This window comes from Ipomoea nil, unplaced genomic scaffold (genome assembly GCF_001879475.1).
Source record: "Ipomoea nil cultivar Tokyo-kokei standard unplaced genomic scaffold, Asagao_1.1 scaffold2939, whole genome shotgun sequence".
Taxonomy (NCBI): domain Eukaryota; kingdom Viridiplantae; phylum Streptophyta; class Magnoliopsida; order Solanales; family Convolvulaceae; genus Ipomoea; species Ipomoea nil.
Window position 1 is genome coordinate 648,700 of NW_017619367.1, and position 14,289 is coordinate 662,988.

The 14,289-nt window shown below is 34.8% G+C and overlaps 1 protein-coding gene across 2 annotated transcripts; it reads left to right on the forward strand.

The window, feature by feature from the left end:
- The first annotated feature begins 583 nt into the window (after nt 1-583).
- Nucleotides 584-13,868, forward strand: LOC109162364 (alpha-glucan water dikinase, chloroplastic-like). 2 transcript variants are annotated; one of them, XM_019311085.1, is made up of 34 exons: nt 584-742; nt 1,606-1,890; nt 2,270-2,311; nt 2,424-2,533; nt 2,625-2,703; nt 2,828-2,919; nt 3,027-3,180; nt 3,773-3,997; nt 4,095-4,451; nt 4,544-4,651; nt 4,776-4,871; nt 5,004-5,135; nt 5,227-5,315; nt 5,777-5,911; nt 6,062-6,224; nt 6,311-6,400; nt 6,467-6,652; nt 7,091-7,153; nt 7,239-7,301; nt 7,410-7,469; nt 7,559-7,711; nt 7,807-7,890; nt 8,503-8,679; nt 8,768-8,874; nt 9,291-9,504; nt 9,595-9,698; nt 9,816-9,948; nt 10,128-10,253; nt 10,614-10,724; nt 11,607-11,705; nt 11,930-12,103; nt 12,545-12,637; nt 13,075-13,190; nt 13,279-13,868. In XM_019311085.1, the coding sequence occupies exons 2-34, from the start codon at nt 1,627-1,629 to the stop codon at nt 13,481-13,483; spliced, it is 4,404 nt and encodes a 1,467-aa protein (XP_019166630.1). In that variant the 5' UTR covers nt 584-742; nt 1,606-1,626; the 3' UTR covers nt 13,484-13,868. The 2 variants fall into 2 exon arrangements, with proteins under 2 accessions (XP_019166630.1, XP_019166631.1); XM_019311086.1 differs by having other exon boundaries at nt 584-728; nt 1,603-1,890.
- Nucleotides 13,869-14,289: the final 421 nt, after the last annotated feature.

A 14,289-nucleotide genomic window follows, 5' to 3' on the forward strand; every position in this document is an offset into this window, starting at 1 on the left:
AAAAGTAGAAGTAGAAGTGTTCAGTGCACAAAAAATTTAGACTAATTGAATTAATATCTAAATTAGTCATTGACTATAATGATTTTTTTTTTTGATTTAGTCTAAATTTTTTGTGCTTAATTAGGTTGTCGATTTTGATGATTTTACCTTACCTAATTGGTCATCTATTAATATAACTCGGTAATTTCATCTCTTTTAATACATATTGGTTGTTATGACTTAAAAAATAACGAGCGAATATATGTATTTTGTATTGATGGAGGTTGCTTGTGAATAATGAATATTGCTCCCATTTTTCTCATCTATGGAGTTTATTTATACCGTCCTACAAGAAATTAAAATTCGAAACTATCTGAAGTCTTTGTTACATTGAAAATAATAAATCTTATTCCTATTCTTATTATATTAAAAATAGTGAATCCAATTCTTATTCTTATTACATTATAGAAAGAATAAATAACTCAATTCTTATTAAACTCTTAAGTTGCTTGGTGTATCCTTCCTAGGCTTCATAGATGTAGTTATTTTTAAATATACGGTGTGTATGCATTCTAGAATTTTTCAATAATTTTAGCTCCAAACTTGCCACGTGTCTCTTCTCGCGATACTAAACCCGATCCCCTCGCAGTGACGTTTTCGCCATTGCACGTCCCATACTCCAAAGCTCTGTTCTCCTTCACTCAAGCTCTTTGGTATCTGTGCTTCACGTTTCACTCTCTTCACTTTTCCAGCTTATTCCCAGGTAAAGTATCTTCTAATGTAAGAAATTTTACGAGGAATCGGATCTCAATTTCCATGCGTTTCTTCTTCACTCCGTGATTCATGAATTTGAGCTTTTCTGTTCGATTTTTGCGTGCTTCTCATAAAGTTTATTCAACCTCATGCTGGGCGCATAGATTCACACATTTATAGGAGAGGCATTTTCTATTACATTGATGAATTACGTAAACAAATTTGGTTGTATATATGGATATGGATTGTGTCCCCATACAGCGTACTGAAATGTATATGTGGTGTACGTCTGTTTGCTTATATATAAATTGGTAAATTCAGGGCCGGATTTTGGGCTGTGCAAAATGCTCAAGAGCTAAGAGTCTCAAATTTTAAAGGATTCAATATTTATTTTTGACCATAAATTTACAATTAATCCTGAAACTTATCAGTTTTTTTTTTTTTTTTTTCAGGTAACTACTAATCAGGTAGTTTTAAGATGTTTTATTTTTTTATTTTTTTATTTAAATTTTTCTATTTGTTTGGACTTGAGATAGTAGGCTAATAGGATTCTTATGGTTTGATTTTAAAGATTGCGCTTATATTTTGTGTAAGACATCATTTATTTATAAGAACCGAGACCACAAAAATCCGGTTAAATTTCTGTTTAGCAGTTCTTACTTGTGATCAAGGTTGTTGTTGTTGTTGTTGTTTTTTTTTTTTTTTTTTTTTTTTTTTTTTTTTTTTTTTTTAAATTTATTTTTTATGCATTCTTACTTCTAGTACGTGTTTGATTTGCAGTTTATTAGTATATATATATGCGATGTGTACTGATGCAAATATATAATTGTGGATTTATGCTTGCTTGTTAATTGATATTTGTACTTGAGACAGTGATATCTGAGAGACTGGAATATGAGCAATTCAATAGGGAATAATTTGCTGCATCAGAGATTCCTTCATCCAGTGGTGTTGGAATATCAAAGTAGAATCGGCTCGACTTCTGTTCGGGGTGGTTCCTTGTTTCAGTCTCATGCAATTTCACACATACGGAAATCAACTTTGTCAACTGAGTTTCATGGCGAAAGATTAACAGTGCAGAAAAAGAAGTTACTGATGCAACAGCAGCGTGCTTCTTCTGTTTCTGGAGCTGTCTTAGCCACCGTTCTCTCTTCTGAGGTGAAATTGGAATTAAGTATTCCCTTCATATAGTATTGGTTTATTGGCTGATCAGGTTATCAGATGGATGATTTGTTGATTCATTATTTTGGTTAGAGAATGGCTCTTATCATTCTGGGCATGACATTTGCGTCCCCTTTATTTTATAATCTGTTTTAGCTATAAAGAATCTCCTAATCCTGCAAAAATCATATTGATAATGACATAGCGGTTAACACTTTATTTTTGAATTATATTCACTTTTAGTTGATAATCTGCATCAAAGTTTGTGGGGATGTCTATTATGTTGTTACTCATTTGTTTTGTTTTTTTTTTTTTTTTTTTGTTTTTTTTTTTTTGTTTTTTCGTTTTTGTTTTTTTGTTTCTTGAATTCTTGCAGATTGCTGAGAAATTCAACCTTGAAGGAGATATTGAACTGCAGGTATCTAGAAAAGTTTCAAGTTATTTGTTGTGGTCAGTGGTCCTATGTGATGGGGATCAGCAATACTGGAGTTATTAATAAATGATATAAGGTTTGCCTTTTCCATGAACAGGTTGATGTTAAGCCCCCCACTTCAGGTCATGTCACAGTGGTGGATTTTAAGGTTACGAGAGACATCAGTGGCTTGTTTCTACACTGGGGTGCTGTGAAGTCTGGAAAAGAGTAAGTCCTATTACATTTATCAAGTTGGACATAAATAAGCTTTGTCATATACTCATATGACATTTTACCCTTTTTTCTATGGTTCTATTAGCAAGTGGGTACTTCCTCATCGACGTCCAGATGGAACCAAAGATTATAAGAATAAGGCACTTAGAACCCCGTTTGTGAAAGTAAGTTTGCAGCTGGCATAAAACTCAGTTGTTGGATTATTTTGGGTAATGAATACCTGCTTATTTGCTTTAGAAGCATTACTTGAAGTGGATGTTTACCTGACTTCAAAATACTTCCCTTTAGTCTGGCTCCAATGCTATGGTGAGATTGGAGATAGATGATCCTGCAATTCAGGCCATAGAGTTCCTAATATTTAATGAAGTCCAAAACAAATGGTATGGCAACGCATTATTTTTTCAAATTATAGTGATTGTAAAAGTGAAAGTAGAAATGCAGGAGTAATTTTGCCGTCTCTCTCTCTCTCCCCCTTCTTCTATATCAGGATAAAGAACAATGGCGACAACTTCCATGTTGAATTGTCACCAAGAGCAATACAGATAACTAATGCCTCAGTTCCTGAAGATCTTGTACAGATTCAGGCATATTTGAGGTGGGAAAGGAAGGGAAAACAAATGTATTCCCCTGAGAAAGAGAAAGTAAGTAATTTATGTTATTTGATTCTGGTAGCCTAAAGGTGCAACTGCATTGCAAGTATTGCTGACTCTAGAAAGTCACCTAATTTCCTTTAAGTAATACAGGCCAAAATCACATGTTTATCATAGTCACCTAATTTCCTTTAAGTAATACAGGCCAAAATCACATGTTTATCATAATTTATAAATCTGAATGTTTTAAATGTTTAAGTTATAACATTGGGAAGTAACCAATTTGGACATTCTCCACTGTTGCAGTCATGCATAGTTCAGGTTAATTTATTGTGGATCATATGTGGTCAATATAGAGGTTTTCTTGTTGTAGCTATTTGAAAGTTCCAATCATGATTATGCTGTTTTGCTGGGCTCCCTAGTACTTTATGTTATTCAAAGGTGCTTTTTCAGCATCAATCTAACCTCTCAATTTTTAAGAATGCAAACTTGATACTTGCTAGTTTCAAAGTTCTTGAGAATTATGGTTCAACATTTTTTCCAGCCTTACAATGCTATAAATCCTTGTTCTGACATAATAATTTTATTGCAACTATACATACATGCACATGTTTATTAATAACAAATGCTGTAACATTTAAAGGAGGAATATGAGGCAGCACGAGCAGAACTTTTAGAGGAAATAACAAGGGGTGCTTCCGTAGAGGAAATCCGAGCAAGGTTAACAAAGAAGAATGATACAACTGAACACAAGGAGCAGCATCATCGTGAAGCAAAGAGTGATATACCTGATGACCTTGTGCAGATACAATCTTATATACGATGGGAGAAAGCTGGAAAGCCAAGCTATCCTCCAGAGAAGCAACTTGTAAATCCTGAACTTTGTTATGTGTTTGTATATAGTAAAGCCATGCTATAATCCACAGAAGTCACTTTTGAGTCCTCAATTATTGTCTGATTAACAGAAAGAATTTGAAGAAGCAAGACAAGAGCTGCAACTTGAACTTGAAAAAGGTGTAACCTTTGATGAGTTGCGGAAGAGGATTGTAAAAGGAGAAGTAAAAACTAAGGTTGCCAAACAACTGGAAAAAAAGAGTTATTTCACCATTGAAAAAATTCAGAGGAAGCAGAGAGATTTAGCTCAAATTATCAACAGGAATGTTCCTTGGTCTGGATCTGAGTCTGGTTCTGGGGTGGAGCAGATCTTGTTGGAACCTCAATCATTATCCACGATTGAGCTTTTTGCCAAAGCAAAGGAAGAACAGGTTGATGGTCCTATCCTAAACAAGAAAATATATAAGGTTGCTAACGGCGAACTCATGGTGAGTACTTAATATTGTTGACTTCTACCAACAATAGTTTTGGTCTTTTGGATGTATGGTTCTAAAACATTTGTTCCCATGTACTTCTCTAGGTACTTGTCACAAAACCAGAGGGTAAGGTGAAAGTTTATCTGGCTACAGATCTCAATGAGCCTGCTATTCTTCATTGGGCGTTATCAAAAAATGCTGGAGAGTGGTTGGTAAGATGGTGGATATGATTTCATAGGCCATTTTTGTTTTGAACTCCAAATTTAAAAAAAATAAAAATAAAAATGTGAACTTATATTAGCTTTATGTAAATCACCTATGGTGGCTATTTTGCAGGCACCACCTGAAAATGATTTGCCTCCTGGATCAACTAGTTCAGATAAATACGCTGAAACACTATTTTCAACCAGTTCTGATAATCTGTCTTATAAGGTATGGCAGTTGATTATATTATTGTTTTCTTTTATTTGCAACAATGCTGAACCATAATTCAAAGTGTCGTTAGAATTTATATGTTGTTGAGATTCATGGAAGATAAATCATTTCTATTTCCAATTTTTGCAGGTCCAATCATTAGAAATTGCAATTGAGGATGAAGATTATGTTGGTATGCCGTTTGTTCTTTTGTGTGGTGAAAAATGGATAAAAAACAGTGGATCAGACTTTTATGTTGACTTTCGTACTCAACCTCAGCGGGTAAAAGAGAAGGATCCCATTCCCTATAATTATCTTGTCAACCTCCTATGATTTACCTTGGTGAAAAACTGTTCTTTATTGCTTTGGCTAGGATGTTGGGGATGGCACGGGGACCGCTAAGGCCTTGTTGGATAAAATAGCGGATATGGAAAGTGAGGCTCAGAAGTCTTTCATGCATCGGTGAGTATATTCTACTCTTTTTCTTTTTTCGTTTGTTATATTCATGAAAGTTGATTAGTTAGCTTTACATGTCATTAATTCATGTTACTCATATGTGATATATTTGGACTGTTTTAAGGGATTTAAGATGTAAATGGCATTGTTTGAGATTTTCTTCAAAAGACTTCTGTTCTTTTGAATTTCTATGTTTTCTTCTTATTATTAGCGATGACAGTTTAGAGGAATAATATCATGTTTTAAGGTGGATTTTGGATAATGGTATTGAACGATTCAACCTTAATGCTTGGTTTTGCTTCAATGCATAATTAATGTAATACGTAATATAAGTGTATTTTATTTATGCATATATCTTCTTACTAGTTATCCATCTGATAAGCACATGGTTTGTTAATTAGCATGCTAATTTATTCTGATAGATTTCGAAAGAGTGATCTTCTAGATATTGTCATTTCTCCTCTTAGGTTTAATATTGCAGCTGACTTGACAGAAGAAGCCACAAATGCTGGTGAGCTGGGTTTTGCAGGAATTCTTGTTTGGATGCGTTTCATGGCTACACGACAGCTTATCTGGAATAAAAACTACAACATAAAGCCACGGTATAACTCTTATGAATATATATATTTAAATATTTTTAAATTTATTTGTGGATTTATATTTGTGAAGATCCACTGCACTATTGTTTTCTGCTGATGTACATGTATGAAGTAGCAGGTTTTTCCTTATGTGATGTTCCTAATATGGTGCAGTGAGATTAGTAAAGCCCAAGACAGGCTGACAGATTTGCTGCAGAATGTTTATTTAAGTCGTCCACAGTACCGTGAATTATTGCGCATGATCCTGTCAACTGTGGGGCGTGGAGGTGAAGGGGATGTTGGACAGCGAATACGGGATGAAATACTGGTTATCCAGGTACATTCAATTCTCTTCATATTTCTAGTCTTATATCCTGGGTTCCATTCAATGTAACTGATGTTCACAACTTCTTTCTAATGCAGCGAAAAAATGACTGCAAAGGTGGAATGATGGAGGAATGGCACCAGAAACTGCATAATAACACTAGTCCTGATGATGTCGTTATCTGCCAGGTATCAAGATGCTACAATGTTATATGGTTGCCTTTGAAATCCATTCTGATGATTTTCTTCTTGCAGGCACTGATAGACTATATCAAGAGTGATTTTGATATTAGTGTTTATTGGCAAACCTTGAATTCAAATGGAATCACTAAAGAGAGGCTTTTAAGTTATGACCGTGCTATCCATTCTGAACCAAACTTTAGAAGTGATCAAAGGGAAAGCCTTTTGCGTGATCTAGGGAACTATATGAGAACACTGAAGGTGGGTTTTCTCTATACAATACATTGCATCAATTTTTTCTTTGCTCTGAGCTTTCTCTTGAATGCATGTGTTCATTTCTAGTATAACATACAGAGTATTCTTTAAATTATTCTTAAGAAAACAAAATGACTTATTTAGTTCATTTAGTCTCCTGCTTAAGCTGAAAGTTTAACTTTAATCGTGGATAGAAAAATACATCATCACCATACGATTCTGAGCCAGTGTTGTGGTAAACCTCACTGTCACATGAATCAAGCATGATGTAAAATAAATGTTCCTCATATACAAATACTCTCTGTTTGGCTGTTCCTTTTGGATATGCTAAGGCACGGAATTCTGTTCTTAATGTTGTACTTATTGTGTACAAAATTGTTCCGCCAGTAATCATTTTCTAATATGAAAGCTATGGAAACTGTCCTAACTGTAAGTTTTGCACAGGCTGTCCATTCAGGTGCTGATCTTGAGTCTGCCATTGCAAATTGTATGGGATATAAAACAGAGGTAAAGGTCTTATTAGGAAAGTTGCTTAAAAAACTGATATATTCCCGGTATCTGTTTGTCTGGCTTAGCTTCTAATTCTCCTCAGGGTGAAGGCTTCATGGTTGGTGTGCAGATAAATCCTGTATCAGGCTTGCCTTCAGGATTTCCGGTATTACCTTACTGGCCACTACTGCCATATGGTTCATGCTTGAGAATTCCGTCAGTTGACAACTAATGAGTTCCTAATAAGAATAATAATTATTACCATTTTAAATAGGAGTTGCTTCAATTTGTCTTAGAGCATGTCGAAGATAGAAATGTGGAATCTCTTCTTGAGGTCTGTCATCTATTTTCCCTGTATCCTTAATCTTCAGTGTCGTTCAGAAGTTGTGGGCTCGTTCCTTTAAGTAAACCTCTTACATCCAGGGTTTGCTAGAGGCTCGTGAGGAACTCAGACCATTACTTTCCCAATCAAACAACCGTCTGAAGGATCTTTTGTTTCTGGATATTGCCTTGGATTCTACTGTTAGGACAGCTGTAGAGAGGGGGTATGAGGAACTGAATAATGCTAGTCCTGAGGTATATTTTGTTTTCTTATACATAAAGCATTTAGATTATTAAGGCAATATATACAATCTTTAAAATATCATCATGATCATGTTCATTTATTACAGAAAATTATGTACTTCATCTCCCTTGTTCTGGAGAATCTTGCACTGTCTGTGGATGATAATGAAGATCTTGTCTATTGCTTAAAGGTAAATGCTGGGCAATATTCTAATACTTTGTTTTTTCATTCTTTTACAAGTTCTTTAGATTACGTTCTTTTTCAAGTTACACTGGTTTTGTGGTGCATATTTTTGGCTTCTTTTCACTGTAAAAATTGTGTATATATTGAAGTTGCTACAAGAGCCATCCACTGAAAATGCATATAGTTGTAAATTTAGCTTTAATATTCATAAGCTTTTTCTTCCTTCCTGGCGAAAAGCTTTAAATAATATTACGTATTTCTATTACCTATATGCCTGTATGATACAAAAAATTCTGTAAATAACTCTACATCCCATCTTGTAAGCAGTTAATAAAGGGCTGCAAGTAATGTGCATATACTAGTCTTCACAGTGCATGCATGATTAGTCTGAGTATGGTACGGGCTTAAAGGTGCCTCCTACAGTTAGGGCCTACTCAGGACACCTCGTGGTCTGACCAAAAAAAATAGTGCATGCATGATAAGCTTTTCCAGTTCTTTCCAGTAATCAAATTAAGGATTTACATGTTCAGATAAGCACCAAAATACTACTTCAAAATTCAAGTATTCTCTTTTCGCAAGTAAATCTACACTAATCTAGGGTACCATTGTTGATATGAAGGGCTGGAACCAAGCACTGAGAATGTCTAAGAGTGGAGACAATAACTGGGCTTTATTTGCAAAATCAGTCCTTGACCGAACGAGGCTTTCTCTTGCAAACAAAGCAGAGTCGTATCATCATCTATTGCAGCCATCAGCAGAGTACCTTGGATCAAAACTTGGGGTGGATGAGTGGGCTGTATGTCATTAATACTAAAAGCATGTAATACATACGCTTGTTATACAAAGAGTTTACAAATAATTACCTATATGATTCTTTAATGCAGGTGAACATATTCACTGAAGAAATTATACGTGCTGGATCAGCTGCTTCCTTATCATCACTTCTTAATCGACTAGACCCTATTCTTAGGCAAACTGCTAATCTGGGAAGGTTGAATGGCTTGCCAACATCTCTTATTGAATTTTTTTTAACAATGTTTTGAGTTTATGAACATTTGATATATCCTCAGATTACCTACAATTGGCACTGATGACCCTTTTCTTTAAAGTATATATATTTAGTGCATTGCTACTTGAAATATATTTCTTGGGATTTCCAGTGCAGGGAATACTTTAGCTAGCATGTACTCCTAAACCATCTAATGGTTAATCTCTGCATCAGCACCTACTAATCTCTTTTTTAAAAAAAATATATAGCTGGTCATTGTATGATGGCATCAACTAAGACTTAACTCTGAACTTTTAAGACAGCTGTTGAAAGAAACAGAAGGGAAGGTTTTGGAGTCGGAGTCCTTTTTCTAAGCAAGATGAAAACCTCTTCAATGCAATAATTTTGTGCTTATTCAGTTGGCAGATTATCAGCCCAGTTGAGGCTGTTGGCTACATTGTTGTTGTGGATGAACTGCTCTCTGTTCAGAACAAAACTTATGACAAGCCAACAATTTTGGTTGCAAATACTGTCAAAGGTGAGGAGGAAATTCCTGATGGTACTGTTGCTGTGCTGACACCAGACATGCCAGATGTCCTTTCTCATGTTGCTGTTCGAGCGAGGAACTCTAAGGTAGTATTTTTATTACAGCTCGTATGTCTAAATGTATCAGAATATCAATCCTTGCCATGTATGATTCAATAGGAATTTCTCCTTTGGCAGGTATGCTTTGCAACTTGCTATGATCCCAGTGTTCTAGCTGAACTTCAAGCAAAAGAAGGACAATTTTTGCGCTTAAAGCCTACATCTGCTGATATAATATATAGGTGCACTCCTGTAACTCCAAAAGTTTGCTGAATTTGTATTTTCATATTCAATTCAAATCTCTACTGAGTTAGTAGATGTGGGAATTAAGGCATTTATGTTCTTCCATGTAAACACAGCGAGGAGAAAGAGGTTGAGGTCCAGAGTTCAGCTAACTTGATGGAGGCTGGCCCTTCACAATCTTTAAAATTGGTCAAAAAACACTTCGCTGGTAGATATGCAATAACATCTGAGGAATTCACGAGTGAACTGGTGAGGCTTGCATTTGTTCTATAATCAATGAATTTGAGTGGAGGTTCTTCTCTGTTGGCATCATGTTATTTATAAACATTTTTGCATTTATATACAATATATTTTGCATATATATGCTATTTTTTTTTTTTTTTTCCTATTAATGATGAACAAAATTCTTTATGCTTTAATATGCTTAGGTTGGTGCAAAATCTCGTAACATTGCAAATCTGAAAGGAAAAGTCCCATCTTGGATTGGGATCCCTACTTCAGTTGCCCTACCATTTGGAGTTTTCGAGAAAGTTCTTTCAGATGATATTAATAAGGTTCAGTTCTATTCTATTTTAGTAACATGTTTATTCATATTTCTGGTTAGTTATAGCTGCTGTCAATTGGTGTACCTTTAAGCACAGTGGAAACAAGATTTTCCTTAAGAGTGACAAGAGCTTAACTGCAATGACTTAGTACTCTTGTTTATTGATTGTAGCAACTGTTTTGGTGAAACAACCAATGACCTTGGATCATTACTCTAAAATAAAGGATGAATTATATTTTTCACAATTCCTAAAATTCCTACTTTGAGCTACTTCTTTTCAGTGGGACATTTGATGCTTCACTGTTATAGTCTTCATACAAATATTTTCCTCAAATTGTTCCATTTTAAAGACTGTTTAAATACTCTTCAGGGAGTGGATGCAAAATTGCAAGTTCTGAAGAAAAAGCTATCTGAAGGGGATTTCAGTTTCCTTGGTGAAATCCGAAACACAGTTCTAGAACTTTCAGCACCACCTCAGCTGGTATTGTTTTATTCATTTATCTAACATGTTTCTCTCATTGACTTTTCCTTTGATGACCTCATGACACATTCTTCTAGGCCTTCCATGTCTATGATGATTTCTAGCTGGATAAATTTTGCCTCTCGTATATAGTTTAGGGAAAAGGGTCAAATAGGCTCTTGAGCTTTATACGAAAAAGCAATTAGGCCTCTGAGTTTTATAAAGTTTAAACACATCAGCTCGTCGGTTTTGATAACTTGCCAAATTGCCCAGCAAACCTAAGTCCTAAGGTAAAGCTGGTAAAAATATGATGATGTGTCAATTTTTAATTAAAAAATTTTAAAAAATATTTTTTTAAATAAGATGATCAAAAAAATATTTTTTAAATAAAATGGTCACCATTGGTATACCTTCTCCCGTGATTCTCTGGTGCCTATTTGTCTTCTTTGGTGATTTTTGCTTTCTGTCTTTTTATTTTTATTTTTATTTTTATTTTAAATTTTTAAATTAAATTATTTGAATAAATATTGCCACATCAACATTTTTATTGGTTACCTTTGGATAACTAGCTAATTGGTTTAATTGCATTAAATTGAAAAGTTGATGCGTAATTACAAATTTTTAAAGTTTAAGGGCCTAATTGGCTTTTTGCATAAAGTTCAGGCCTATTTGACCATTTTCCCTATAATTTATTGTTAAATATCTCAAGTAATGCATACTCCATACTATATTATACTCCATTCTTCAATGACCATACTTGAATGCTTACATGTGCACATTAGATTCTGCTTTTGTTCTATTTAGGTTATTGTGACCCAGATACGTTCATGTCTACTATAGAAAATAATTCATTCATGTCCGGGGTAAACTTTAAACTTGATGTGGGCCAAATTTTTATTTCAGATCAATGAGCTCAAAGACAAGATGCAAAGTTCTGGTATGCCTTGGCCTGGTGATGAAGGTCCAGAACGATGGGAACAGGCATGGATGGCAATCAAAAAAGTAAACTGCATTCTTCTTCTTAGCTATGATTTAACCAAAGTATTATTGCCCCAAAGCTCTGTTATGGGAGGGCAATCAGTGATGAAAAGTTCTATAGATATCTAGTGATGAAGTTTTCCCCTTTCTTGCCATGTTAGGTTTTATACAAGGTTCAGATGAATATTGTGGATACTTATAGAATACTTGTTAATGCATATGCGTTATTGTTTTCTCCCATGTGCCAGGTGTGGGCTTCAAAATGGAATGAAAGAGCATATTTCAGCACAAGGAAAGTCAAACTAGATCATGACTATCTTTGCATGGCCGTACTTGTTCAAGAAATAATAAATGCTGATTACGCATTTGTTATTCATACCACTAATCCATCCTCTGGAGAGTTGTCTGAGATATATGCTGAGGTGATGCTATATCAACTTGTGTTTCATGCTGCTTCTATATTAGTGCCATTTTCTGCTAGATTTAGTCAAGAAATTAAAATATGAATATCCCCACCAATTAACTTTCAAATATTAAGGCCTTTTAATTTGAGTATCAGGTTCAGAATCATTTTACAATGATTTGCAATGAGGAATTTAAATCCTTCTCATAACCTAATTGCTACCTAATCCTAAAAGTTCTGAAACTAGAGCTTCAAATCCCTGATGTTAGGAACCAAAAAATCAAAATGGAACCTTTGTTAAATTTTTGTCCATACAGTACATGTAAATAAGCGAACATACAAAATGAGAAGCTCTTACTTTCAACCCAAGAATCAATATATCTGGGAAAAAATGTCAGTCTTCATGAATGTATGTTAAAGTAAGTACTGATGCTTATATCATGTATTCATTTGGGAACAGGTTGTAAGGGGCCTTGGGGAAACACTAGTTGGCGCTTATCCAGGTCGTGCTCTGAGTTTCGTCTGCAAAAAGAATAATCTAGACTCTCCTCAGGTGAGTAGAGAGCGTGTTTTGATCTTCTAGAAATAGTATGTAATCTGATATCCACCTACATATCTAGTGTAATAATTGAAATTCCACTTAGTTTTTGATGTTTTTATTGTTTAATCTAGCACACGAACCCATCAGTAACAAGAAAAAGTATACCTGATAGCCTTTTATAAGTGTAATTAACTGGAAGACCTAATCTTTTGTTGCTCAACATGGCTATAATGCACATGGGCCAAATCATACTGAAAGATTGGATCTAAGGGTGGACAATTGGGTGAGCACGGAGTGGACTGAACATGCTCTGATACTATGTTATAATCTAAAATTGGGTCAAGGTTGCTATAATGCATAGGGCCAAACCATACTAAAAGTTATCCAAGGATATCCATAGGGTCAATGTGGGATTTTTAACACTTATATTATGAATTTAACACTTTCAGGTGCTTGGTTACCCAAGCAAGCCCATAGGCCTTTTCATAAGGCGATCTATAATCTTCCGCTCTGACTCCAATGGTGAAGATCTAGAAGGTTATGCTGGTGCTGGTCTTTATGATAGGTGAAGCTCATAGATTTTCAGTTTATTTTACATGCTCTTGTTTTCTTTCCTTTATGTGCTGATCTTGAGCATGCAAACTTGCTTGTAGTGTGCCAATGGATGAAGAGGAGAAAGTTGTGTTGGATTACTCAGCTGATCCATTAATAACCAGTAATGATTTCCGTCATTCAATCCTCTCTAACATTGCCCGTGCTGGAAGCGTGATTGAGGAGCTATACGGATCACCTCAAGACATCGAAGGTGTAGTGAGGGATGGGAAGATTTTTGTTGTCCAGACACGACCACAGATGTGATTGACTATGTGGAAATCCGAGCTATCTTTGAACTTGGCCTGATCTCAGTTCTAAATTCAAGATTTGGAAGAGAATTGCAGGATGAAAGAAATGCACAGATAGAATGCAAAACTCAACAGCTATAACCTCATGCAATAAATTATTTCTGTATTAAAAGGTTTTGTTATTGATTTTCGTATCAACATAGTATTACCAATAAAAATATTGTATCCTATATATACAACCGTGTCTCTGTACACTGTGCAGTGTTATGCATGCAAAAGCTATTACACATGCAAATAGCAGAGAAAAGATAATAAGAATTATAGCAGCGCCACACAAGCTTCGTGACTTCTATTGCAGCTGAAGACTACTATAGTTTAGGCTATATGCATTTTACTTTTCACTGCTTTTACTATTGACTAGTTCATTATTTAATTAGAGATTTTATTATTAGTCTACTACTTGTGCGGCAGAGATATCAATGGGGTCAATTTGTTCGATTTTGAGTTAGTTCTGTTGGGTTGTTGGACTTATTAGGTCGAGCTAACTGATATTTAACTTTTTGGTTTGATTTTTTATTTTATTTTGGCTGGGTTGGTCTTAACTGTAAATCTCGAGTTATCGGGTTTATCGGGTGAGTTGAATTACTAAACTAAAATTGAAAAATGAATGTCAATACTTACATTCGATGGAGTGAGATGAGTTTTGTAAAATTTACCCACACCATCGATAGGTTGAAATTTACTTAATGATATGTAAATGATAACCTTATAAATTTATTACATGACATGTAAATATATAATGACTATCGATGTCAATCAGGT